The 27,851-nt window shown below is 40.8% G+C and overlaps 1 protein-coding gene across 1 annotated transcript; it reads right to left on the bottom strand.

Annotated features, from left to right (window-relative positions):
- slc6a11b (solute carrier family 6 member 11b) lies at positions 1–27,108 on the bottom strand. The gene is made up of 14 exons (XM_071528259.1): positions 26,898–27,108; positions 25,933–26,067; positions 25,243–25,383; positions 24,923–25,004; positions 20,500–20,632; positions 16,056–16,190; positions 8,536–8,639; positions 8,041–8,165; positions 7,063–7,175; positions 6,633–6,770; positions 3,068–3,170; positions 1,915–2,015; positions 1,152–1,322; positions 1–144 (listed from the first exon to the last, which is right to left on the bottom strand). The coding sequence occupies exons 1-14, from the start codon at positions 27,106–27,108 to the stop codon at positions 1–3; spliced, it is 1,836 nt and encodes a 611-aa protein (XP_071384360.1).
- Between the last annotated feature and the right edge of the window lie 743 nt (positions 27,109–27,851).

Genomic DNA, 27,851 nt, shown 5'->3' with positions numbered 1-27,851 from the left:
TTAGAAATGTGTCTCCTTCTCTGAGATGGTGGATATTTTCCCATCACCCTTTAGTTTTGCATCATTGGCAGCATAAGGACTGAGGGCGGCATGTTTCCCCCTCATTTTCAGGTCTGGGCTGGGAGTGGTCAGCTTCTTCATTCTCTGCAGAGCGAGAGAGAATGAGAGAGAGGTCATCTCTCATTCCGTATACTTCAACAAAATCAACATAAAATTAAAATCTAAAATTTTAATTTAATTTTTGTGTGCCAGTAAATAATTTGTTCACTTTTAAAGGTGCTGCGTGTAGGATTTGAACATCAATAAATCAATACCACAGTAATTTTGAGACATTAGTATATTTAGTGTAAACAAACGAGACCATCGCCAAAACGATTGGCAGCCTCTATTGGCCTCTACACTGCATTACATTGTGTGCTACTGGGTTCGATTTTGCGGGATATCTACTGAATTACTTTACAGCACAAATGGATATTGCTTTACGGCACAAAAACAGGAGGAGGGAGCTGTTGTTCCAGCGCAAACAGAGCTAAAGTTTGATGGTATACGGAGAGAAAGGCCTATGGAAAGATCACTTCCAACTTGTTTATCGTCTTCTGTAAAGCAAGAGAGAAAATATTTGACCTTTGAAGAAGCAAAGAAGGCAGAGCCAGGGAGGGGAAGTGGGGACAAATAGCAGCATCCTCTTCATGACAGGACGCATTGGGACTTATGGGAAATGTGGTCTACACCATGGCTTCATTTGTTTACAGTAATTATACCAAGGTATTACAACTATTTTGACAACGATATATTAATGTTTAATGCTATATATAGCACCTTTGATAAGGTTAATGATGGGTATTCCTGTTTTCCCCTTACATTCTGCCTAAATTCCATAGTTAACATGGGGGATGTGTTCTTCTTCGTGTATGGTGAGTGTAGATCTGATCAGTGTTGAGTGTCTTAGTTCAACCATTGATGGAAGAATCCCGATGACTTGCCCACAGCAAACTCCTCACTCAAACACACACTGAGATGCTGTGTATTAGCAATAGTGTGCTAACAAGGGAGAAGGCATTACCCTTGTTCCTCCCTCAAGTCCCCCCCTATGAAATCCTGCTGTAGTAACGTAGGATTGGTGGGGAGACTGCACATGTGTGTGTTTGTACCTCAGCGAAGGTGCCAGGAGTCTTCCAGATCATCCAGATAATCCCCAGAGGGATGCAGACCATGGAGGACATGGCCATGAACCAGCCGATACCATAGCCCCAGTCAGGGTAGGTGTACACGTTGTTGTACTTCAGGGGTTTGTACTTAATCAGGAAGAACAGAAAGATGCCCTGCAGCAGACAAAAATGAAATTCTATTTGTATAACTGTTATCATTCACACAGTAGGAGAGAGATGCAAGATGTTCTCTCTGAATAATTGTGATGTTAGCTTTAATTCAGAGGTGATATGTGCTATAGTGTCATAAATATAGAGTGAGGGGCAGACAGAACAGAGGCTGAAAGTATTCTTTATGGGAGAAAAAACTATCCAAATAGTCAAAACTGAATCTTTTGTGTGTTAAGATCCATCACATCCAATCCTGCATGTTTAAATACTTGTGAATATGTGTGAAATTCTCAAATATTTGACAAAGTAGCAATGTACAACAGATTGTTCGCTCCAATATTTTTTGCTTTCATTATGAAAATCTGAAAAAATAAATAACAAGCTGGTCTCAGCACACCTACAGGTTATAACCAAATATTGGACTTAATTTGAAACACAGAATCCACATGGTAGGTTAAAAATAAAAGAATGAGTGTCTCCTGCATGTGTCTGTCTGTCCTTCAGCACCATTTTGCTCATCTAGATGATATGTTGTTTGCTGTTGTTGATGATACCGCTGCTGTTGATTTTGTCGAAGTGTCTGCAGTGAACTCACAGCACAGATGCCTGGGGTGAGGATCATCCAGCACCATTTGATGAAGAAGACAGGCTTGTAGCCAATCATGTCCTCAATATTTAGGTAGAATCTGTCACTTCCTGAAACACAAACAAGTGTCATTGTCACGCACAGGGCGCTCAGGGTTTCTTTATTTATCATCAAAACAATGAAGTGATTGATTTAATTTGACAGTATTTCACCATTTAAATAGAACTGCTGACTATGTATATTACTCAATATCTAGTCTGACATTTTGTCTCAAGAGACACACTTTCATTCTTCATCATGTATACAAATATACTGTATGTAGTGAATACAACTTGACATAAAGGTAATTATGAATGTGTTTATTATGAACCTCCCTGCTTGAGTTAGGCTGAGAATAGTGTTAAAGGGTTGATCTTTAAAGCCTAATCTTTTTCTCTTAAGGTTAATGTATCAAGTACAGAACATTGTACATAGTACAGAAGTGCAAGAACATTGCAGGACATTTTAGTACATTTAACAGAAAAAACATCACTACATTTGTTGTGAAATGTGAAATATAGAATGGAGAGCTTTTATACTTTATAGAGTACTATTCTACCATAGCAATAGTAATCTTACTTATATTTAAATAAAGGATTTGTGCACCTTGTACATCACTGACTAAATGCTGCATGTGTTATAGCCCATTCTCCAGCAGAGGGCATAGAAGAAATATTAATGCAGCTAGCATGGTGCTGTACTGTACACTGCTTTGTGCAATGGCATGTCATGCTGTACTGCAATTTGGCTGTCATTGGGCTGTGTGTGTGTGTGTGTGTGTGTGTGTGTGTGTGTGTGTGTTCCTATGAGGAAAGACAAATAACTTTTATCTGATGTAACATGGCTGAAAAAAAACAATTCTGAGGTTTACTCGCAAGGTACGCACATGTATCTATTAGAAATCAGAGTAACTTGGTGAATTAATTTTTCTCTCTCTCTCTCTTTCCCTCTTTTGCTGTCTCTCTCTCTCTCTCCCGCACACACACATACACACACACACACACACACACACACACCGACATACACAATAGGAAGCCTTTTATCTTGTCAATGTGCTGGCTGCTGAATAAAGACATTTCTTACAGACTTCTAGTTATGTTTCCAGTTTAGCATTATGTCTTACCATACACCCAGCCGATACATATGGATTCAAAGATGGCCACAAACAGCAAACACATCCCACTGGCAGCATACGAATCAAACAACTGGAACACGTACATCCCTCCCTGGTAGGACAGGACAGGAGTCAATTTACTGTCACAGCCAATAAATGCGTATAGGACTGGGTTGGAGCCACACATCACATCAGATATGAAATGACTCAGGTGCACCTAATTTAGCTTGTCAGCAACTGATGGCATAATCCCATACAGGAAGCCAATGTACACAGCAAACTAAATCAAGCACAGAAAAACTGATTTTCCAATTTTCACCCATGTTGGTATTTTACATGCATTTTCAGTAGTTTGGCTTTGCTCATAAAACATTGCATACACGGGAGACAATGTCAGATTTCAGAGACAGACAAAAAAAAAAGAAAAAGAAAAAAATTAGATACAAGGTTTCTGTAAGATAATAATGATAATTGATTTAGTTCTGAGGCAGATAAAGCATAAGGGCCATGACACATTGGTAGCATTTATCCAGCAAACAGTTTTTTTTTTCCATGACAGTCTTGTTCCTAATAGCCCAGCAAAACATGTATTTGTCAATCCCCATACCAGGCAAAGGTAGCATTACCATTGCCTCAAAGGGTTGCCAATACATTGCCTTTAAAGGGGAATACCACCAAATGTCAACTTTCAAATATTCTTTATAGCCTGAGTGGTATTAAGCCAACATTTATGTTGTCTGTTGTGCTTTTAAGACCTTCCATCTTTACGTTGCAGTAATGGAAGAGAACTGGGAGGCCCACACCATTAGAAAGGCTTTCATTCACTGAACACCCTTCATGTTTCCATACACTCTATATACACTGTGTTCTTTAGTGCTCCATTAGTGGTGATGATACATGGAGAACATTTTGAGGCAATATAAAAAGGCATTTTGTGAATAATTAGGACCCACAGTGTTTTCTTATTGCTTTGTTCCTTGTAGGCCATTGTATTATGCAGTAATTTTACCTCTAATTTGCTTATGACCATCCCCATCCCTGCTGACCCATCCCCATTGCATTAAAAGTTGCCCTTGTGTCTGTTGTTGGTTTGGGGTGGGATTTTTCTGTTTTGTACGTTTTTCTGTTGTTGTTTATGTTGAGAGGTGTGTATGTGTTTGTTAAATTTAAAAATCAATAAAAAAATAATAAAAAAAAAAGAAAAAGTTGCCCTTGTTACCAGTGATGTTACGTCTGATCATCCACTCTGCCCTACCTGCACTCAAGACATAACTCATCCCTCATTCCTCTCTACTTCCACTAAAAGGGCCATCATGAATAAAATCTCACATGAATCCTGGAGTAGGATTACATCACAGTTTTAAACTACTATTAAACAACTGAGAATGCATTGTACATATCATCACAATGTTTAAGTGTCTCCAGGCCCGTGCTTCAGCCAAACACTGGACCTCAGACTCTCGTCTGTCAGAACTTTCCAGTGGAGACCGTTTGAACCGTGATGTAATCCTACTCCATGCTTCATATGAGATTTTATTCATGATGGCTCTTTTAATGGAAGCAGAAAGGAATAAAGGATGAGTTGTGTCTTGAGTGCAGGTGGGCAGAGTGGAAGATGAGATGTGAGTAAAACCAATGGTAACATGGCATTTTTTATGCAATGGCAACGGGTCAGCAGGGATGAGGATAGGCACTGAGGTAAACGGAGGTTAAGTCACTGGAGAAAACAGTGGCACATACATTGGACAAAAGAAAATATTGTTGGTCATAATTATTCACAAAAAGTCCTGTCTATATTGCATCAAAATATTCTGTGTATCACAACCATTATGGACCACTAGAGCACAGTATAGTAAATGTATATAGGGATTTGATAGAGTGCAGTGGACCTGGTTCTTTTCCATTATTACAACAAAAACATGAAAGATGTCAAAAGCACAGCAGACAACATAAATACTGGTGCCTAGATGGATGACTTTAAAGCCCCTGGCAAGGCAATTCCGTGATTTTCTTTTGTGGTTAATTTGTGGTCTTGAATGGATATTAAAACTGTATACAAAATATGAAAATTTAATTATACTCCGATGGTTAAAAAAATCGATTAAACGGTTTGGCATTTTTCTGATACCTGATGTAAAGTGGGTGGAGTTATCTCAGGAGGTAGCCAACGTCGGCATAATTAGGAGAAAGCTGGCGTCATATACCGCGTTCCCGCTCTAATAAATTGTGTGTACCATGTGTAGTACCTGACTCAGTGATGACCTCTATTGTTCAACGATGTGATTAACAACAACAAATCAAACATGCCTGCTGTTCTGCAAATGCTGTTTGGTGGATATGCATATGCCGAATTTACCACAACAGCCTACCAGTTAGTAAATAAGTATCAAGGTATATTATCCAAGGTGTGTTTTTTGCCGATAAACAAACAGAAACAAATTACCAGATTTTTGAATGGACCTTGGCCTGAAGTGCACAAGCAGCATAGGGGTGCTAGCCGTAACAAAGACTAATGTTGAGCACAATAACAAAATACTGAATTAGAAAACATGTAGGAAATGTTTCTACAGAGGTTAGCTAACATATTCAACTGGTGTATATTAGAGCCACTTGTTATTGCTATTGGTTTGTTAGAAGGCTAACTAGCCAAGATAGAATAACAAGCAAAAGCTAAAGCACCCAGATATGTTGACACTAGCTATTTCCAAGGCTAAGAAATCCTTGCATAGTTTGTGGAGGACTGTGAGCGCGAGCCAATTCTTTTGGGGGCCGGGCGTCTCAGGTGCGAGTTAGGGTTATGTACTAGTCATATTATGCTTCAAAAAAAAAAAAAGAAATAGTACACATTGCACGTTTAAGACTACAGACTAGTAAGATGGCCTTTAAAACAAAGTGGCAAATGTTTTCCATCACGTGGAATGATAACATTCATCTGTGACATACCTGGATGGGATTCATCTCAGATTTGTGATTTGATGATAATGAAGATGATGATGATGATGATGATGATGATGATGATGATGATGATGATGATGACAATGATAATGATAATGATGATGATGATGATGATGATATGTCTACACAGAAGTAAAAAGACAAACATGATTTGAAGGTCTTGGCTGGTAGAAGTTTTGGACTATCAATCCTCCCATCCATATTTTACTATATTTGCTACTTATTGTTATTATTGTTTGTTTTTGTTTCCTCAAGATACTTCATGTAGGATTTCTACATTAATATATTTCTGCCAAATCAGCAATTTGATAGTAATAAAATGCAAATATCATTGCTATAACAGTATCCCCAAAAAGCTGTTTCATGCTGTCATTTGGTGTTCTTTGGGAGGTTTTCGCTTGGATTGTCATCCAAATATTATATTCCCTCACTGGCAGACTGGTTAACTAATGTTTCTAAATAAGCAGAGAAAAAGACCAAAACAGGTCATATGGGGCCACAGTAGCAGCAGTGTTTGCAACTTTTAGTAGGCTAGTAGTGTTATAATGCAATAATGCACCATTTGAAAACTCAACACATAGTAACTTTAACTCTAATCCTAACCCCAGATGGGTCTTACCTCCGTACACATGATGAGTCCTATGAAGAAGGAGACTATAGACATGCCAAGGATCAGCAGCTCTCTGCGGTAGCCTCTCCTGAAGGTCTCTGGATACATGTCCACCACAGCCGTCACTAAGCTCTCCACACACACAAACTGCAAAAACAACAGTTTATCCCAATTTAGATTTTGATTCAGAAACATCTTAACTTATCTTATCTTTAACCAGATGGTTACGTTAAAAGTCAAGCCATTTGAGCCATTCCCCTGATGTTTTTTTACTTGCACAACTTGATCCAACTTTCCAACCCTTAAACCTAGGTTTGGGTTTTAATAGAGGTCAACAGGCTCAAATGTGATTCCGAATGCGGGGGTCACCTTTTTAGAGTCGTAACAAAAACATTTTTCCTTTTGATTTTCTCAATATCCTGACACCAGTGGTCCTCACCTGACTGTCCAGGCCAAGGAAGATGAGCATCATGAAGAAGAGACAAGCCCAAAGTGGAGACAGAGGCATCATAGTAACAGCCTTGGGGTACGCAATGAATGCAAGACCAGGACCTGCATCACACAAGATACACAAACAGGAGTATTATTACTACAGTATTGTCATGGACAGGCTGGAGTTTTTCAGACAGAATGAAAGAGAAGGCAGAGGTATAATGGCAACAGCCTTAGCATAGGGTATAAATGTATTAGTGTCCCTGCTGTCACTCTCAAAAACAACAACAAAAAACAAAACAACATGGCCACAGTATTATGGTAGGCTGTGAAGGTTCTCTACTACATACAGTATATAGAAGTATAGAGAAGTAAAGGTATCAGTGTCTGGTTTGAATGGACTTGTAGATGAGATGAAATGAGATGAGATATTGTTTCAGCCAACAGCTTTCAGAGTGGTATGAGACGATGTGGCTCAAAACAAGAGGTGGCACGCCATTGTGTTATTTAGCACCTAAGTTTGCTGGCAGCCCCCATCTAAAACATTAAGCTGTGCCCTCATCCTGCTCTCAGACAAACATTTCAAATCCCTCGCTCTGTCACATTCACTAAATCATTCATGCTGGCTTGAATAAATCATAATGCGGTCGTCTAAGAGCCTGGGTGAAGAGTGTGTGAGTTATATAACAGGTTATGTTTATTTGTGCAGTAGCACAATATGATCGATGGTTGGACTTAGATTAACATTCAAACAAGCATTATTTAAGCTGTATTATATCTGGTGAAGTGTGTGTGTGTGTGCATTCGTTACTGGCATTTTCGGTACATAATTCTGCTGTGTTGTTTTCTTACTCACTGCTACTGCTTACTTTTACCACAAATACACCAGGAAAGCGAAGGTCACGTTACAATTGCGAAAGTTGATTCTGATTTAGATTTTCATTCAGAAACATCATGACGACAAAGTCGTCTGTTACTCTCTCACCAGATTCGGCCACAGCCTCGATGGGAACATTCTGTTCGTAGGCCATGAAGCCCAGAACAGAGAAGATGGCGAAACCTGCCACGAAGCTGGTGCCACTGTTCAGACAACACAGCATGATACAGTCCCTGAGGAGCAAGATGGAGAGACAGAGAGAACGAGCAAGAGATCACAGTTACTGCAAGAGCTGTCACTGTGCTTGATACTACAAATCACACAGAGACAGAGACACAGGCATTCTGTCTCCTGTAGACTTTCCCATGCACAGGCATACTGTCTGATGAAAGAAAATTCACATTTTGCATCCATCCATATCAATCAGAGGATACAACATTGTACCTTTTATCAATGGGGCTTTAGACATAAAGGTACCTATGAGAAAAGAGATATAGTGACAAAAAGATACAGTGATAGAAGGCACAACTTTTCACCTCTTTTACTGAGAGTGCCTTTCTAATTTACTCATTGATTTTATCTATCAAGTGTACAGATCCTTACCTGTAACAGTTATTGTTGTAGGCATTGTAACTCCCAAGAGCAGTGAGACAGCCCAAGCAGATGGCATAGGAGAAGAAGATTTGAGTTCCTGCGTCTACCCATACCTGATGCAAAAATGTGCATAAAGACACACACACACACACACACACACACACACACACACACATGCACACACACACACAAATTACAGTCACACAGACTTTTAAGGGATCTGAAAATTTGCCATGCACTTGATTCAGCTTTTTAATTACCGCCTTATTAATACTTCTCAGCCTTTTCTCACTGACAATATAAATTCTTTGTGTGCTGTTTTATTAATTGAGCCACAGAATTTGCATGAATAGAATAGGCTCTCCCAATTACAGGAGATTACCGTGATACACCAAGAGGTTACTTTTTATCTGCTCTAATTAAAAACCACATTTCTTTTGTTACTCTTCATCTACCTGATTTCCATCCTCTCAATGAATTTGTAATGAAATTATAGCTGAGCTGAACCTTTTTCTTTCCCTCTGAGAGGCGTAAAGTTGAGCAGCATGAATCATGGATTAACATCCTAAAAGTAGATACAAAGTCGTCAACTGCCTAAATATTCATATTCCACTCCACTTATTCCATTCCTTTCAGATGTTAGGTGGGGATTAAAGGAGAGCAGCTATAAGGTTTTTATTTCCTCTTATATCCTGGTATTGTGAGCTAACAATTACAGTATATTTTGATTAAACATTCATATTCCATTCTACTTATTCAGAGTATTCCTTTTAGATCCTTAGGGGCAGCAGAGTAGCATAGTGGGTAGGGAGACTGTCCTTCAACTAGCCCTCATGTCAGCAATCACCCATCCCACTTAAGTGTCCGTGAGTAAAATACTGAATCCCTATCATTTCCAAGGGTGCTGTTCTATAGCTGGCTTTACGTTCTGAGAAAAAAGCGAATTTCCCTATGGGGATCAATAAGGATTCATTCATTCTCTCATTTTCTCTATCCACTTAATCCATTTTAGCACACTCTGGATAGTTCCCCATTCTATCGCAGGGCAAAAAAGTATCACATTAACATTATATATTTGGCGGGGAGTAGAGGTGAAGCACTATAACACAAGGTTTTTATTTCCTCTTGGGAGCTAAGACGAGGACAATTATTGACATACATATATTAAAGTTTAATCTGGAAAAAAGATACAGAAATTAGATCCATAGACTACATGGGGATTTACACATGCAAGATTCTTAGGGGTAAAACACGCTTCATGAAACTAGTTTGTGGTGCGGTACAGGACCCCAGGACCCAGCGGATAGCGTAGGGCGCAAGCGAATTCAAACTTAATGCAGCATGGCTCTTTGAAAACTCTCTCACATCACCATTCAGCCACTAATCTCATTTCCCCACCGAGAAACAATTAACAAACGCCCGGTCTTCTCTCCCTTCTGGGAGTAACCACGGTAACTTCTCTGACCTCACAAACACAGGACTGTTCCTGTGGAAGAACAGGCCTTTCTCTCCTAATGTTCATTAATGTTCCCTTTAGTTCACCCTCGGCTGATGGCAGCACAGCACAGGGAAACCTTAAAGGCCCAGGCTCGGAGAGAATCACTTGTTGATGTTGTGCCTAATTTGGACGGCCTGTGTTTGGTTATGTTGAGACTGTGGCTCGAGGAAACTTTTTTACTGTGTGAAAGCTGGACGACATTGGCTCTTGTTTTATGGAAGAGTGTGTTCTTGTAATGTTAATGTACCACTGTTGGTGCTTCTCACGTCCCTCCTTTTTGTAAATGAGATCCATAGGCTTTAGATATTTACGTAAGATGCAAGGGAAAGCTAGGAAAGCAGGAAAGGCTAGGCTGTAAGCAAATCCAGTGGACATCCATCATCCATCAATTGAAGTGAATCAATGAGAAACTTACTAGCCACATAAGCCACATTACTTCCAAACCGTACAGCAAATCTGTGACATTTACAAACAGGGTATCTATATCATTATTTGTGTTATTGCATTATCCAATGCCGCAGGTCTGCAAGAGTTTATAAGGTTCATTATCAGTACTGAATGTTCTCAAATATTCAAATGTTAAGTTGCAATGAAGGTGGATTTCTACCCAGTATAGGGCTTGACACAGCATATGGTATGATATCTTGGCATAGATGGGAGAGACGTGGGTTGTTGTAATGGCTCAGTTTCCTAACATGCATACTTCTGTTGTCATGTGAAAGCCTTGTAACTCCAGTTTTGGTGATTTCCATGTTTTAACTGCAATTGAAGATTACATAGTTGTCTATGGGTTGAGAAGATTCTACAACACTTGGGTTTATGAAACCCTTTAAAACTAAAAAAAAAAACCCTCTAAAACTGCTCAAAAATTCATTTTGTTCAATCTAAAATCAGGAGTGCTTTTCTTAGTTCCACATTTTGTCAACATTTTGGAGATACAAGATTAACAGCAACAATATGATTGTTGCTGCATCAGTTTAAATCCATGAGCATGCTGTACTATCACTCCCTTTATCTTCTTACTTGCCTCTCTTTTAGTGCAGTTCTTTGAAAATGTCACAAAATGACCAAGAGAGTTGGATTTCGCATTGGAAAAAAAGACAGGTGGGTATTCTGGGATTTGGTTGCCAAGCACAGGGTGGTAATGAGAGCAGGACTACAGAGAAGGGAGTTGGTAATAGTAAGGGTGTGAGGGAAGAATGAAAGGGAGGAGGGTTGGACCAAAGGAAAGAGCAGGGAAGACCAAGGGAAGACTTTGCAAGGAGTGAACATGGAGAGAAGAAAAGAGACGAGGAGATGAGGGATGGGAGATGGCACAGGGGAAGGCAATGTATCGCAGTTTATATTAGAGATTGGGGGTAGGACAATTCCACCCACTTAGTTTTCTCCAGGTATTTTGAACATTGCTGCAAGCCAATCTATGACAATTGAATCAAATCAGTAATTGAATGATAATAAAGGAATAAAGAGCACAGTGGAGTCCTTATGTGAAGAAGGTAGGAGAGTGCCTGGGGTAGATACTGGGCAGCCAGATATAACCATTAGGAGTCCAGTAGGATTGCTGGAGTCCTATTTTTTATTATTACTGATTTAACCTTTATTTATTTATTTTTATTATTATTCTCATTGGGATCTTTTACGAGGGAAAACTGGCCAAACACCGATAGCATGTTTAAATAGAGACTGAAACACAATTAATGCATAATACATAAGATAATTTCCGAAAAAAAGGAAGAGGAAGAGATAAAGGAGATAGAAGAGTGCAAGAGAGAGAAGAAACTGTGGCACAGACTTAAAACAATCAACAATCAATAAAAAGATTTACAATTTCAATATATTGATGTTCCATTGTCCTAACTCACCAAGAGTTCCTGATTGGTGTTCCAATCAGGAACTTGCCTGTCTAAACAGACAGATAGCAGAGATGACTTTTGGAACTCCAGGCTACACTGACTGAGGTTAGACTGATATATCCATATACAGGGCAGATACTGGCCTTTTAGTAAAAATAGGATATCAGCCAGTCTACCTCTGATATGGATATGGATGTGATGCAGTTTGTTTGATTACCTATACTGCAATTGATCAATACTACTCTGGTTGGTTATGGGAAGCCCTGAATTGATTATTATGTGACATTTCGATCAGATTCCACAGTATCATAGATATTATTCTTCTCGTTATTCTCTTGTATTTAGCATCATCCTGGGTTTGAATGTAGAGTTGTAGTGTCCAATGGTCTAGGTGTTTTCCACCATGCTAAAAATACAATTCTGGGACATCACTTGTGGTTCTTTTTATTTATTTATTTTCTTTTACTTTTGGCAAATAGAATCGTCAAATTTAATTTAATATCAGCATAAAATATTGGTTATCGCCACGTTCAATCCAAAAATATCAGTATTGACCTTCAAAAACCCATATTGATCGAACCCAAATGATCTGCACATGTCTATCTAATATTGATATTGATAGGGTAAACACAGATGCAAATGGAACTGTTATCGGATTTTGAATTTAACAAAAACCCTGGAGGAACCACCTCAACTTATAGGCCTCTAACGATCCTATTAAATTGGACTTTTCTGACTAAGGAGGGTAAAATACAACCACACTCCAGTTCCTGCTGCTTTGGATGATAAGGAGAGAAAGTATTATGAGGCAGGGCATAAGGAGGTTAGGAGAGTGTTTGGAAGGGAAGTTAGAGCAGAGAGAGAGTGGGATAGGCATGAGGGACGCTGGGGAAAAAGAAGCAAATAGCCATACATCAGTTTGAGTGCCAGGATGATAACAGGGAAGGGTAGGGAGTATGAGAGTGTGGGGAGCATAGTTGAGAGGAAGGAGGGAGGGAGGGGTGGTGTGTGAAGCATAGTGGAGGGATGGAGGGCGAGAAGGAGGGAGACAGGGAGAGAGGTATAGGAAAACAGAGAATGGGGGAGGCATGATGAAGTCCTGGGGTGTAAAAAGGAGAAGGGGAACACACAGGCACGCACCGCTCCACACAGCCTGGTGAACAGAACAGAGCCCTGATTGTCCCTGAGGAAGCTAATTTAACATTGGTGTCAGAAGTAATGTCTTCCTCTGCCAAACAGCAGCGCTTCTTTATCACCCTCCTTCACTCTGTGCCCCTGTCTGTTTGTCTCTCCCTCTCTTTTTCTCTCTCTTTCTTCCTCTCCCTGTGTCTCTCTCTGTCTCTCTGTCTGTCTGACTAAATTCACACATGCAACAACCATCTCACCTCACAACAGTTGTAACAACAATCTATCAAATTAAAGAAGATACAGGCTAACATTTGTGCTTCTTCTGGCAGGTATATCATATAGTTCGGTATCATTTCAGATCACACTGTTGTGCAAAGGGTTAGGGTTAGTTAAAATGTTTTCATTGGTTTTCATTTTATTACTTGAATTGAAACCTGTCATGGTCCCTTAGTAAGTTTCATGACCCCTGGAAACATGAAACCATTTTGCCAACCTGAGTGAAACAAAAAGATCACAACACTAAAAATCATTAACTGCAGTATATGGTCCAAACTATGATTATGTCATGCTACTGTATGATCTTAACACTTATCTCACCACATAGAGCTATCTTGCCAACAAGCAGTGTGAAACAGACTGGCTGGTCTGTCTGTACAGTTGTAATGATTGACTGAATATCTAGTAGCTAGTTCTGAGGCTGCAACATGTCTTATTATCACATTCACTGCATTTCATCCCATGGTGCCAAGTAGAGTGTGAAACAGGTGTTCAGACAGGACAGGAGTTCATGATAAGATCCTGAGCATGATGCATTAAAATGCAAACACGTGCTCTGTGCACGAAAAGTGAGAGAAATATGTTTACCCACCACTAAAGGATTATGCAAGGGAGACACGACTAGAAACAGGCAGTAGTTTGACATTGAAATAGCACCTTGGAAAATAAGTGTGTTGTGGTCAGGGTGGTGGATGGGCGCATTAGATGTGACGTACTGTCACATAGTCCAATTCATTATGGAGCTAATGCCCACCTACCTATACTAATGTTCGTACCTAATGTACCTCTATAATGATCTATCTATCTATCTATCTATCTATCTATCTATCTATCTCTTTCTGTTCCCCTCTCGCTGTCTCTCTCTCTCTCACTCAAACTCTCTATCTCTGTTCAGGTTGTCATGACACCACATCCACTGACATTTTCTGGTGCACAGTTGCCTAGCAACCCGGACCGTCTGCCTTTTCCAGACGAGGTCAAGGAGTCTGCTCTGTGTGTGAGTGTGTGTGTGTGTGTGTGTGTGTGTGTGTGTGTGCACGTCTCTGCATGAGTTTATATGGTAATGCGCCACCTCTATTAGCCTCAAATCCTGATCTTTCAGCCCTGTGGGTTTTGAAAGCTGGCTATTTGCCCGACCTTAGATCATCTCATCACCAGCAGGAAGTGTGAGCACTGCTATGATAATCTTGGCTCCTTTGTAAGCCACAGTACTATCACTATACTATGAGATGTATAAATGTAGCCGTTATCGTTTGTCCCCAATGTCCCATTTTAACTGCAACCACTACATGCAGTAGTTGCCTAGTGCCACACTTTTTCTCCATTTCAGAGAGCAATCATTTAGGTGGGAAACAGATGTCAGAATGACCCAACAAGCAGTTGTTTGGTAGATAAATGTTCTGCAATGCAATATGCTGTGCTACTATAGATGTGTAAAAAGACTGGTCCCCCATAGCACTAACGACAACACCACCTGTCCCCCTGGCAGCTACTCGGCTTGTTTTGCTTCACCACCTGATAAAATGACACAACCTGGTGAGAATGCATAATTAAAGTGGTAGTCACTGCCTCCCCACCCTGAGTCTGTCCTGCATTAAGGAGTCTCAAAATAATTCCTCTTGGGTGTGGTGCAACAGTGCAGCAACAGGGTTTTAGGAATGTACCAAGTGGGACTTCTACAATGGCTACAACTGTGTGTAATAACCATTCACATTCATTATGTCAGATAGGGTGGAATGTAGAGTGGAGTGACTGATTACCTACATGATTAAGGTTTCTGAAGTATTAGCGTAAATAGATTGGTAAGTGGTGACATGATAAGTAGGAAGGAAGTAAGGAAGTTTAGGTAGGAAAGAAGTGTAGGCTAGAAGGAAGTTTAGGTTGAAAGAATGATTGAAGTTAATCAATTAGGTAGGAAGGGAAGGGGGAGTCTAATTTGTCCGTTTGAGAAACATGAGATAGGTGGGATTAGGTACATATGGCAGTAGCACACACAGGAGGTAGCAAGGTAAAATATTAATGTTTTCAACTTGCACAGTATGTTTCTAGGTAAAGTTGTACCCATCAGATAAGTTCCATACATCCATTTTACATATCTATCATCCAGGATACGATACGTCATCATTGCATGCAGTACATGCAGACAACTGGGTAACAAGGAAGGTAAATAAGTAGACATGCAGGAAGGTAGAAAGGCAGGCAAATTGGTGGATAGTTAGGCAGGCAGACAAGAGGGTAGGCTGATTGACTGGTTGGTTAGTTGTTTGGTTGGTAGGTAGATAGATCACAGTTATGCATGTGGGTAGGTGAATATTATACAAGGTGTCTGAAAAGTCTTAATTCATACTCCCCACCACCCCATTACTTGAATTACACAGTTTCTTTTTGTTGTTGTTGTTGTTTTTTTTGGGGGGGGGGGGGATACATGAAGGAAAAGGTGTTTTTCTGTGAAAATCCAAAATCGACTGCAGCAGTGAATTACTGTCACATTCACAGCTGTAGTTCCGGATTATGCTTTGATGGATACAAAGAGCCTTGAAATTGCTTTTACAAATGAGTATGGAAGTTGGTGGTGGTCGTGTTGAGTACATTTTGTGAAGGACTGACTGACCTCCCTATAATACCAGACATTTCCCATACTGTGTAGGTAGGTGGGCAGCTTGGTACCATTGTGCTAGTACTTCCTTTGTGGTGTGTACAAACATACAATATGATGCCAGCCAGATGCCAGTTACGGTATTGGACCAGTAGTAAACCGGCAGGTACGAGCCTACCTGAGGGTCTGAGAGACGGGAGATGTCTGGGTAGAGGTAGAACTTGATGCCATCGTACGCTCCTGGCAGCGTCACTCCTCTGACTAGTAGGACCAACAGCATGACGTAGGGAAATGTCGCTGTCACATACACAACCTGGAGACACACACATGAATTTAGAAGATTAATTCATGTCCACATTGCAAAAAACACAGTTTTCACCAAGTTGTTTTCAGAACTTGCGATTGGTATTTACTTACATAACCAGGCATCATGAATTACAAAATTAAGTCATAGTAAAATGATTTGTGCAAAAGCCTGACAACAATAGCCAATGCTGAATAATACTGAGCTGTAACCAACAGAGGCTCCTTCTAAACATACTGCACTCATCATCTCTAACCTCCTCTAACTCTACAGATGTAGGCATGTTTCTGTGCCGCTGCAGCACTGTTGTTCCCCCAAAAGAGGAAATACTTGAAAAATTCTGCAGCATTAATGCAGGATAGATTACAGTGAAGGGACATCTACTGTGCCTACTGCTGTGCTTCACTAAAGTACTGAAAAACCTGGGCTGAAAGACTCCTGAGGAGAAAGAGGAGGACGAAGAAGCTGGGAAGAGGTTGATGGTACCATCCTTACAGTAATTTGAATTTCCAGCCACTATGGTCCTATTCACACACAGATATATCCAGACTGAGAGACTGGATTACATGGAGATAGAAGAGAAGGAGGAGGAAGACTAGCAGGAGAAGTACTACTGGCACTCCTGCTGACACACACACACACTCACACATACACACACACAGGCACGCACATACAGAGAAAGAAAGAAAATGCCAGGAACAGAAGAGGTGGGCTGTGAGTGTCAAAGTGATGTATATGTATACTATGGAACGGCCTAGGTCTGTTCGTCCATCTGTCCGTCCGTCACACACAATACCTTGGACACTACTGATAGCATTTTAACAAAACTTTGGGGAATGATGCATGTCAAGGGGGGGTTACTACATCATTTGTTTTCTTGTTACTGATTGGCCCATCGTGGGACTGCATCATTCGTGGAGGACGACATGTTTACTGTTGCCTTATTTCAGGTTAGTAATCAACCCAAGCCATGGTACTTAACTATGCAGTGATAGCCATTGTCTCCTGAAAGAACATGTGACCTGGATATGTGCATTATAGATTTTTCCAAACAATTCCTCAGCATGGTACCAGCAGTACAGTTAACATGAAAATAAAAAGGGGGACTTCTATGCTACACTCAACTCTATAGCATGTTCTATTACCATATTCATTATAATGTCTGACAAATAATTTTCAGGATGTAAGAAGGAATAGAGCATGTGAACCCGTCTTTCAGTTGCATTAAACATAGTGGGGGTTCTTAATGTTTTCAGTCCACTGTCTCCGTCTACCATATCATCCAAGTTCATAACCCAAATTTCCAGTAGAAGATTTAGTATATTATATTTGGTAGCAATAAAATGGTAATACATTACAGTAACTTTAGTGTCACCCTGGAACACAGGTTAATGAATCTTAGTACTCTTGTCATGCAGGGACACAGAGGCGGGGTATCGTACACAGTACTGGAGTCAGCTGCACAGCAGTAAATGTAACACAGCCATACCTGCTTTACAGTGGCTAGCACTTGCTAACCCCCAAACCAACACTCCTTTATCGAACTATTCAAGCTTTGCAGAATTGTGCTCGACATCTCAAGGCTCTTAGAAACCCCTTGAACAAAGACCCTGGCCTCTTGGAAGGCAGCGGTGGGCAACGTACATCCCCTGGCTTGTTGGCATCCAGTCAAAGTCCAATTGAGGACAGAACAGAACAGGACAGCACAGAGCCAGGCCAGGAGACTGAAAAGAAAAGAAGGCTCTTCTGGCCCCGTCTCTTAAACAGGAGGAGCCCAGAGGAGTGATGCTGGCAGTGTGGGAAAATGTGCTTCTCTTCGAAACAAGTACACACACACACACACACACACACACACACACACATACACACACCTACACACACACAACTTCATTCACAACATACACACACACAGATAAAATGGACCACTCACACATACTCGCTTGAACACACACAGACACACACATACACGCATGCACACTCCAATTACCCATGTGACCCAGGTCACACTACTGTACTTTAAGCAGCAGTTTCATGAATGGGCTTTGAGGAAGCTGCTGTTTTGTTGGGGGAACAAACATTTTGTGTCTACCTTGCTGCACTTGATGCAGTGAGCTCGTTAATCTAACTCCAGAGCTGTTCAGTTCACTCTTACAATGCTGGGACTGAAGCGTGACTGTGACTGTTAAAACGCTTGTTACACCCAAGGCAAGTCAAGCCAAGGCCATGTAAAGCATACGGCACAATACAGGTTTGTGCCTTTTCAAATATAGATATATATAATCTGTGCATATACACACATATATGCACGTACGCACACACATATGCACATGCACATTATGCCCTCAATGATTACGAATTTGAAGACATTCTGCCTATGTGTTCGAACAGTGAAACCAGAGATCCATGATACTTAATCTGTCCACTCTAATCTGTGGTAATCCTTGTGTGGCCTACAGGGAGAGTGTGGGAAAACTTGTCTTCTGCCCAATTCATCCCTCCTTCAATTAGTCAAATAAAACGATTACACATCCTAAACCATGCTAGCTCTCCCTGTCTCTCTTTCTCTGGAGATGAAAAGGAAAATTTTCCATCACTCCATGAACTTTTGATGCTCCACATACTCCCTCCTGCTCACCACGGGAGCACGTTTAAGCCACCCCAAATTTACTGGTCAAACTCGCCCCTGCCTCGCCGTAAATCTTACGGGAGGGCTTAAATGTGAGAATGGCTGGCAAACATGGCCCACAAAGCAAACAGCTTAGCGGAGGGGAACTGAATGGTCTGTGGGCTCTCTGAAGAAGAAAGCATCTCTCTCTTACAGCTAGCAAGCTGTGGTAATGTCTCATAGCAGACGAGCAAGAGAGAGAGAGAGAGAGAGAGAGAGAGAGAGACAGAGAGAGAGAGAGGCCATGGAGGAGGGGGCTGAGGGTATACTCTGCATGCTCCTCATGAACGCTCTCCTTTCCTCCAGTGAATGCAGGAATCAATCTTGGACCGGCTGCTAAAGCCTAGCCATGAAGAAGCATTCTTCCCTCTTACTTCACAGCCGGACAAAAGACACTTCAGGGAGATATAGGCATTGCTGCCTAGTCGTTTTTTTCCCCGTCATGTAGAATGTGAACCCATTAATTTTTTCCTCACACAGCTCTCTTCCTTTCTCTTCACTCTCTTTCTTCTCTCTCTCTCTTTCTCTCTGTCTCTTTGTCTCTCTCTCTCTATCTCGATCTCTCTATCTCTCTGCTCATTCTGGCTCATTGAATCTGTGAGGAGTTTCTTAAGGGCTGCTGAGCGTGGAAGGCGAGGTGCGGACTGCTGGTAGAGTCTCAGGGAGGACATTAGAATGGACAGGGCGATAGGAGGAAAGGCAGAATTGGGGGGTGCAGAGACCCACTTTTGTCCTCTGGTTGCAGGAGAGAATTCATATGGCTTCCTGCAAAAGAGTTGCTTTGAGGACAACGGAGGAAAGTGTTTAAGGCTATGGCAGTTTCGATGTGCTGTACTGTTTCGTTTTGTTTGCATGTTTCTTGAGAATATAGATTGCTACAGTAAAAAACCTTGGTAATAATAGTGAAATAACACACACACACATGCATGCACCCATGCACAAATGCATACATGCAGATACAAATGATTTATCAATTTCAAGGGAATAAAAAGTAGAAACAAATCTTTTAAATGTTGAGGTTCACCATACACTGAAAACTGCAACTGAAAACTGCAAGACAGTCTCATAAAATTTTGTGAAATAAGCACAAACTTTGACACAAATTATGTGAACATTACGTTCCTCCACCACAAAATGAGTGACAATTGCACAAATAGCACACAGCATCTTCACCTGTTCTTCTACCTGTTAGCTAAGGTTAGCTAACGGTTAACTTTGGTTAAGGTAACGGTAAAGTTTTGGTCGTGGTTAAATGAGAAAAAACTTTTGTTAAAAACAAGGTTCTTTCTTTCCACGGTGCTATTTCAATGGCAAAATACTGTTTCTAGTTGTGTGCGCTTCACATAATCCTTTCATGATGGGAAAACATTTCTCTCAGTTTTTGTGGATGGAGCACATATCTGCAATTTCAAGACGTGCTCATTTCATGAAATTCAGGAGGCCAGGCTTGGAAACTCCGGTGTAGACATTCCTGAATTGAAATACTGGAAGGATTTTTGAAGAAAGTCGAAGGATAACTCACTTCTGCTTACTTGGTGGGTACATCATAATAAAAACAGTTCAAGCACACACGCACACACGTTAACACACACACACACACGCACACACACACACACACACACAGGAAAGTAAACATGCATTGCTCCATCTTACCTTGCCAGTAGACTTGGGTCCCTTCCAGATGCAGAAGTAGCAGATGAACCAGGCCAGGGCCAGACACATGGCCAGCTCCCAGCGCATCCCCCCCATGTGCTCGATGCCATCTGATATCTTCAGTACTCTGCGTCTGTTTTGGCCCAGAGACAAGCAACAAAACTGAGGGGTATTCCAGAAACCGGGATTAGCAAGTTATCCAGATCTATTAACTCAGAATTCATGGAAATTCAGGATTTTCTGTTCCAAAAACTGAGATCAGAGTAAGTCTAGATCAGTTACTATGGCAACTTGTGTTCTCAAGCTAACCTGCTCTGTGGCAGGTTTACTTGAGGCTTACTTCTGGTAAACCCGACTGAGCCTGCAGCATTTAAGAATCACACAATTCAGTTTGTTCAACTTATCTCGAAAATGGCTTTAAACCTGTCATGGAAGATCCCGTTGACATGGAAGCTCAAATTATTTGCAGGGCTTTACTTCAAGGGAGGGTGACTGCGATATATTTCATCACACCCACCTGTAGCCTGTATTTTCACATCTGTCCTGGGGGTAGTTGGCTCTGATGAGCTACGTTCAGACGGACGCCATCAATTACCTGTCTACCACTGTTCAGAGAGGGCCAGCTCCTCTTCTTGGTGTGAAAGGTGGTGGTGGGACCCCCCACCCATTTTACAGGCCTCAGCCTTCTTCCAATTAGATACAGAGTGGAAATCAAATAACCCTGGGCCTACATTTAGGCTACTATTAAGAAAATGAATAGTTATAACCAAAATAAAATCCCACAAATTTGAATTATGCTCTTGTTTTTTTTTTTAATTTGTTGCCAAGTGCATTTCATGCCACCTGGATTACACCTGAATTAAATATAAAAAAGTCATTAAGAGTGTACAATTCAGGCAATATGTCCTTCCTGTTAGTTTAAACATTAGTTTACACAGGTCTGTTAAATGTTGAATGACTAAAACAGGCATTAAACATGATAGTTAACTCACGCATTAACTCTAACTTTTTGCCATGCTTTGTCTCGCAAGTGTTTTTTTTTTAATATGCTGAAATACACGATAAACTGTCATTAATATTTCTTGTTCGGCTGGAGTGAAATATGATGCTCTGGTCTGCTTTTCGCCCTCTGAATCCATGATTAATCCTATTTTCAGTCCTCGATTGAGGATGGCTTTATAAATTCGCCATGAATGCACATAGTTCAGTCTCAACCAATCCGGAGTTGATCAAGCCTGATCACTGAAATTGGAATCAGTTGTTCCCGCTATGCCGTACGTAGCTCACTCAAGTCAGAATTCAGAATTTAGTTTAGGACTTCTTAAACCGTCTTTCTCTAATACCCCTCTGATTACTAATATACATTTACATTTTAGGCATTGAACTAATGCTCTTGAGTGACATACAGTAGTAGCCACTGTAGAAGACACCTCAATGTGCATATATCCTACATTAGCATTGTACGATTCTCAAAACAATTCCTCCTGGAGGTTGAACTCCAGTGCAGCACACACATAAAAAATGGGATCTCTATGGAGGCTATTAGATTAATCTTTAGACATTTAGCTGATGCTCTTATTCAGAGTGATTAAGTGAAAACAGAGCTACTGCACAGAGAGAGAATGATGAAAAATAAATATCTGCTCTAATTTGCTGGATATAAATAGATTCGTGAATAATGTCATTTCTGCTGGTTAAACACACACCTAGAATATCAGTTAATTCTTCCACACCATGTGGCACCTCTATCCCTCAACCTCAAAACATTGTCCTGCCCAGCTTCATGCGTATTTGGTGTATATTTTGGTGTGGTTCTGGTCTAATGGTGTATTCTGAAATACTTTTAATATAATGTGTCATTTTTCATTGACCTTACAACTCATCTAGATCTTGTAGAGTGACTTTATGTTTGAAAGTGAAAAGCCCTCAAGCTCCAGGTGGCTTTACGAGGTCAATATTTACCTTCGCCAAGGAGGTTATGTTTTCGGTGCCGTTTGTTTGTCTGTTTGTTTGTCTGTTAGCAAGATTATGGAAAAACTACTGGCCCGATTTTTATGAAACTTTGTGGAAGGGTGTAGCATGGGCCAAGGAAGAACCCATTAAATTTTGGCGCGGATCCGGATCCGACTCACGAACAAGCAATAATAGCACGAACCTTGGCGGAGGTCTGCGCTCTCCGAGTGCCCTTCTAGTTTGTTGTGTTGTAGTGTTGTTGTATTGGTGTAGGCCTACTACTTTAATGTGCGTACAGGTACAATGGTGCAGCAGCGAGACACAAGGCATTTTATCAGAGATAATGAAATCATAGGTTGTCAGCGGTGGTGAATCAACAGCGTATTTCCTGTTTGTTGAATCACAGCCAGGCAACGGCATAGAGGGAGGAAGAGAAGAGAGACTTGGGGCCACAGAGCAACACGCCGCTGCCAAAGCTTTGCCACCGAGTTCACCCCCAAAGCTCCTGACCAGCCATTGATCATAGAGACATGTTCTTGGTGGCCGGCCACAAGCTAGGTCCAACACAACCCCTCCTTTCTCCCTCCCTGGTCAGTTGGAAGGGCAGGATGTGAATCTTCATGCGTGGAAAAATACTTGTGCATGTTCTTATGTCTATACAGTATGTGGATGTTTGTGTATACATGCATAGTGCATTGTATCTGTGTGTGTTTGAATTTATTTGTGCACTGTTCATGTGAGTGTGTTAGTGCATGTGTACCTGCGTGTGCCCATGTGTCTAAGATCGAGGCTAACAGCCACCCCAGTCCTCTGGGGTTCAGCTTGGTTGGAGCTGGAGCCGAGCCAACACCACCCAGAAGTAAGCTGTTCACTACCTGACCACACCAGTATAACCAAGTATAAGAGTAGGCAGGTTAGTTTGTTTTTACTAAAGCAATATTTCTGATTTTCCTTTATTATTTTGTGAGTTTTAGAAACTAGAAAACAACACGCACATCACTGTCACTCTCTTTTTAGGTGCAGGAAATTTGGACTTGGAGTTTCCCTTAAACTCCAGGTCCAAAGTCCATCCAAGTAAATGCCCACATACAGCATCACGGCTGCATTAATTAATATTTTGTTGCCATTTCAAAAGTAATGGCAACTAACAGAATAAATTTATAAGTAGCTACAATTTCTTTTTCTTCCACTGGTTACAGTGCTTGCAGCATTGACATTAACTGAGTTCAATAATGGAAATTTCAGAAATCTTAACGTGATGGCAGTTCAAAGCCTAGTTTGTGTGTGTGTGTGTGTGTGTGTGTGTGTGTGTGTGTTTGTCTTGTATGTATCTTTGCGTCTGCGTGTCTGTGCATAATGTATTATACGGAACAGATTGGGAATATAAACATAAGCTTTGTATTCTTCAGTTTATATAGGATATGATAAAATCATGCACTTAACAACATCATATCTGGACCACCAATAGAAAAGCTCCATAAATAGGACAAAATGCAGCTTGCTTGAACTTTGTTTACAGTATATATACAGTAAAAAACATGACAGTCTATCTTGGCATAGTTTATACAAGGCCTGGTCAGTTGTTACCTTGCCAACAACATGGTGGTTGGCCCTTTGGCCATTTCCTTTGGGCATGCCTTCCTCTCTGGTTGGGTTTATGTTGCTGGCTCAAATCTGATGTTTTCATCACTGTTACACAGATCTTCTGTCTTTATTTTGGTTTAGAAATGCCAAAATACACAAAAAAATCTGAATATACCTGTTTTGACAGCAATGAAAAGATTGAATTGGTTTTCACGTAAGTTAAAAAATCCAATTTGAGCCAGCAGTGTAAATGTAGCATCTGGCAGCAAGGCAGGAAGTGTGGTCAGCATTACACACTGACAAGGCCTGATCCGTTGCCATACACATGGCTCTAGCTGGGAGACAGCTGGCCTACCAAGGCCCGTTGACACAGAAATTTGAAAAGGGCTGACTAATTATCGGGGGAAAGGCTAGGAGGGTCAGCGAAGCAGCCTACTGGAGCTGTCAGCAGCTCCGCTATTCAACTATAGGTTAGAGATTGGCACTAACTGTTAGGGGTAAGGGTTTGACAAGCTCAACACCACCTACTGACACGCATCTACTCATGTTATCACAGGACAAAAGGTGTTTCCTTCAATACATCATATATACTCATAGAGATGAAAAGCACCTGCATGGTATGTCCTGGAATGTGGCATTATGCCCACAAACAGAGGTGTGAACAGAGTGAAATGCTGCAAATAGGAACCTGAGCCTCTGATATAATGAATGCCAGTCATGAGAGGATGATGCAGTTGGCCCCTTATAGTTGATGCTTCAAACCTTGCTCAGACTCATTTCTTAATTTCTAGCTTCAACCACATTTTCCCTCTAACTGTTTTCTATGCATGAGCAAACTCATTAAAATGCAATGAAAATAAAATGAGAAATAAAAAACTGTACTCACTCCCAGAACTCAATGACTGGAGAGGTTGCGTTGGGATTTGTGATGTTGGTGGCGTTATCTCCATAGTAGTCAACGCAGTTCTCTGTGGATACAGAGAGTACAGAAAGTTATTACACTTTACAGAATGTTGGATATATAATTGTAGGTATAACAATGCATATTATAGATCAACACTTAAAATGTACTGTAGTTGTGGGTCAGTTAGTATAAAAAACAGGGGGTGGCAGGGAGGTAAAGCGTTTTGTGATTTCATTTTCCCAGGATGCACGTCATAATTTATGCTTGCAAGAAGAATGTATTCCCCGTCCCTTTGCTCTTACCTGTATTCCAGTAGTGTCCGCAGCCAGCCCAGGGCAGCTCAGTGGTGAAGCAGTTGAAGAGGTAGAAGATGGCCCAGGCTAGGATCACCACATAGTATACGTTTAGATGAGCTTCAATCACCTGGGTTGCATAGCCAATACCTGAAAAATCAAAGAGGTAAAGAGAAAACAATGAATATTGTTTCATTGAGAAGAAGCAAGGGATTGGCTTTTTAAAATATCGCAAATTACTAAAGTACTGGAAGCTGTGAACGATGTTACTGAGCCACTCCCCAACAATGTGCTTGTACGGGTGATCTAATCAATATAAATCAAAAACTGAATCAAGAGAAACACAGGAAAATAAATTGATAATAATATCTATTGAAAAGGTGTTAATCATTCCTTGTATCTTTAACTGGGCTTTGCTTTAACTGGAATCTTTAATTGGAGTTTGCTACAGTAGATCCACGTGTGTGTATGCATGTGTGTGTGGAGTGTGTGTGTGTGTGTGAGTGTGTGTGTGTGCATGTGTGTGCGTGTGTGGGCATGCACCCACTACTTTGTCTCTCTCTACTGTCCTATTATCTAAATAAAAATAAAAATACTAAAAGTGACTGGACTGCCCACTCTCCTTAAACACACACACACACACACACACACACACAAACACACATACATATATAAGAAATAACGTGAGTGTGTTCTCACCCTCAAACAGCGGGCAGACCTTCCTCCAGCAGGTGATCCCTCCCTCACTGGTGAACTGACCCAAGGCGGTCTCCAGGAAGAACACAGGGATACCGCAGCACACAAAGAAGATGACGTACGGAACGAAGAATGCACCTTGACGCACACAGAAACACAGGGGGAAGGAGAATAAGGAGAATACATCAAGCTTACAAAGAATACAAGTGCCACTCATCTACAGTGGAGTAACTCACTGAGCCACTTAACCATTCAAAATGTACTTGGACAAAACTCATTCCTGAGCGCCTATTCTAAGACAATTCACAGAATTACGATAAAAGTGCACATAACGACAGCACACTCATACTGTAATATGACCTTTTCACGTTATGAGCTGGATGTGGATCCATACTGTGCTGGCCAATGATGGTTAATGAGGGATCTGACCTGTCTTACCTGTCCATTCTCATCTCATAACAGAGGAGCCTGTCTTACTGTCTCCTCTTTTGTATAATCGAGATGATAGAGATGATTGTGCAAAATGGATGAAATAATAAAAGACATGAGAAATAATGGATATTATAGGAAACTTCTCTTGCCTCCTTCATTACTAATAGCTTTCTAAGGGGATATGTCTTATCTCTTGCTTTCTTGTAGAAGACATAAGATAACTCCTCTTACTTCCTTCACACAGGAATCTTGCTTCTCACATTTTAACAAGGTTATGGTATCGTATCATATCCTATCCCATATTACCTCATGGATCAGATAATCTGCTTTTCTTCCTTTTTAATGGAACCTGTCTTACCTCCTTCATTCCTGCAAGGGAACTTGTCTTACCTCCACCCATCTTGTAACACAAGAACCTGTCTTACCTCCTCCATTATATAGCAAGCAACTGGCTTAACATCCATTCTAACAGCACAGGTAAGAGAAACCGTTGCCATGTCCGTTTTTTGTAAGGCAGGTAAGGGAAACTGCCTTACCTCCTCCATTCTTGTAGCAGAGGTAAGGGAACCTCCAGACGTTGCCCAGTCCAATGATTTCTCCGGCCACAGACAGAACAAACTCAATCTTGTTGTTCCAGTGGCCCCTCTCGTTGTAGTCCCCCTTGTCCAGGCTGGAGCTGGACCCTTCCGGGTCTCTGCCATCCTCCGGTTTACCGTTTATAACGGGCCCGCTCTTCTCGGCTGTCATGACGCTCCAACAGCCCGCTGAGACACAAAAGGACACATGGACAGAAGATAAAAAGGATGTGACCTCATAACCAGACCTTTAAATGGATTCAATGACTTTTCTGTGATTTATATATCTTTCCTGGCACAATGGAATCAATGGGACTGTCCCAATAGTGCAAAACCCCGCCCATCTGACACTCCAGAGTTAAGCAAAGGTTCAAATCAATTGAAAGCATTCCAGTTACTTTAAAATACATTTTCAGTGATTATGCAGCAACATAGCCCTTTCATCACCCATACATCTAAATGGGAAGGAAGGAAAGAGGAGCAGAGAGCAGTCAACTGTAATATTCCATTAACTACTCATTTAACTGTGAGGCAACAGAATAGAATAGAATAAATGTGAATGCTAATGTCTATTTAGAATGGGGATAGGCTACTCAAGTGGGGTGAACGGACAGATAAAAACAAGCTTTCAGGACAGCTAATCCTAAAATTTTATGTAAACTAACCTACTCCTCTGCTTATCATTAATGTGTTATTTTCCATTAAATAACTTATTGATTAGGCCTATATTCAGTAAAGATGTACTTAAAATCAATCAATCAATTCATCAATCGAATCATACACTGGATACCAGTTAGTCATAATAAGTTAGAATCAAATGTCAATGTAAACAAATCACAAGGTAGATAAAAAGTTGAACGGTTAGAGAGAAAAGGTTAAATTCTACTGCAATTGCCATGCTAAGAAAAACCAAAG

This window comes from Centroberyx affinis, unplaced genomic scaffold (assembly GCF_046629955.1).
Source record: "Centroberyx affinis isolate AG114_WGS23_722 - 3 ecotype Tasmania unplaced genomic scaffold, CSIRO-AGI_Caff_v1 ptg001645l_1, whole genome shotgun sequence".
Lineage (NCBI taxonomy): Eukaryota > Metazoa > Chordata > Actinopteri > Beryciformes > Berycidae > Centroberyx > Centroberyx affinis.
This window is presented reverse-complemented; position numbering and strand designations above follow the sequence as displayed.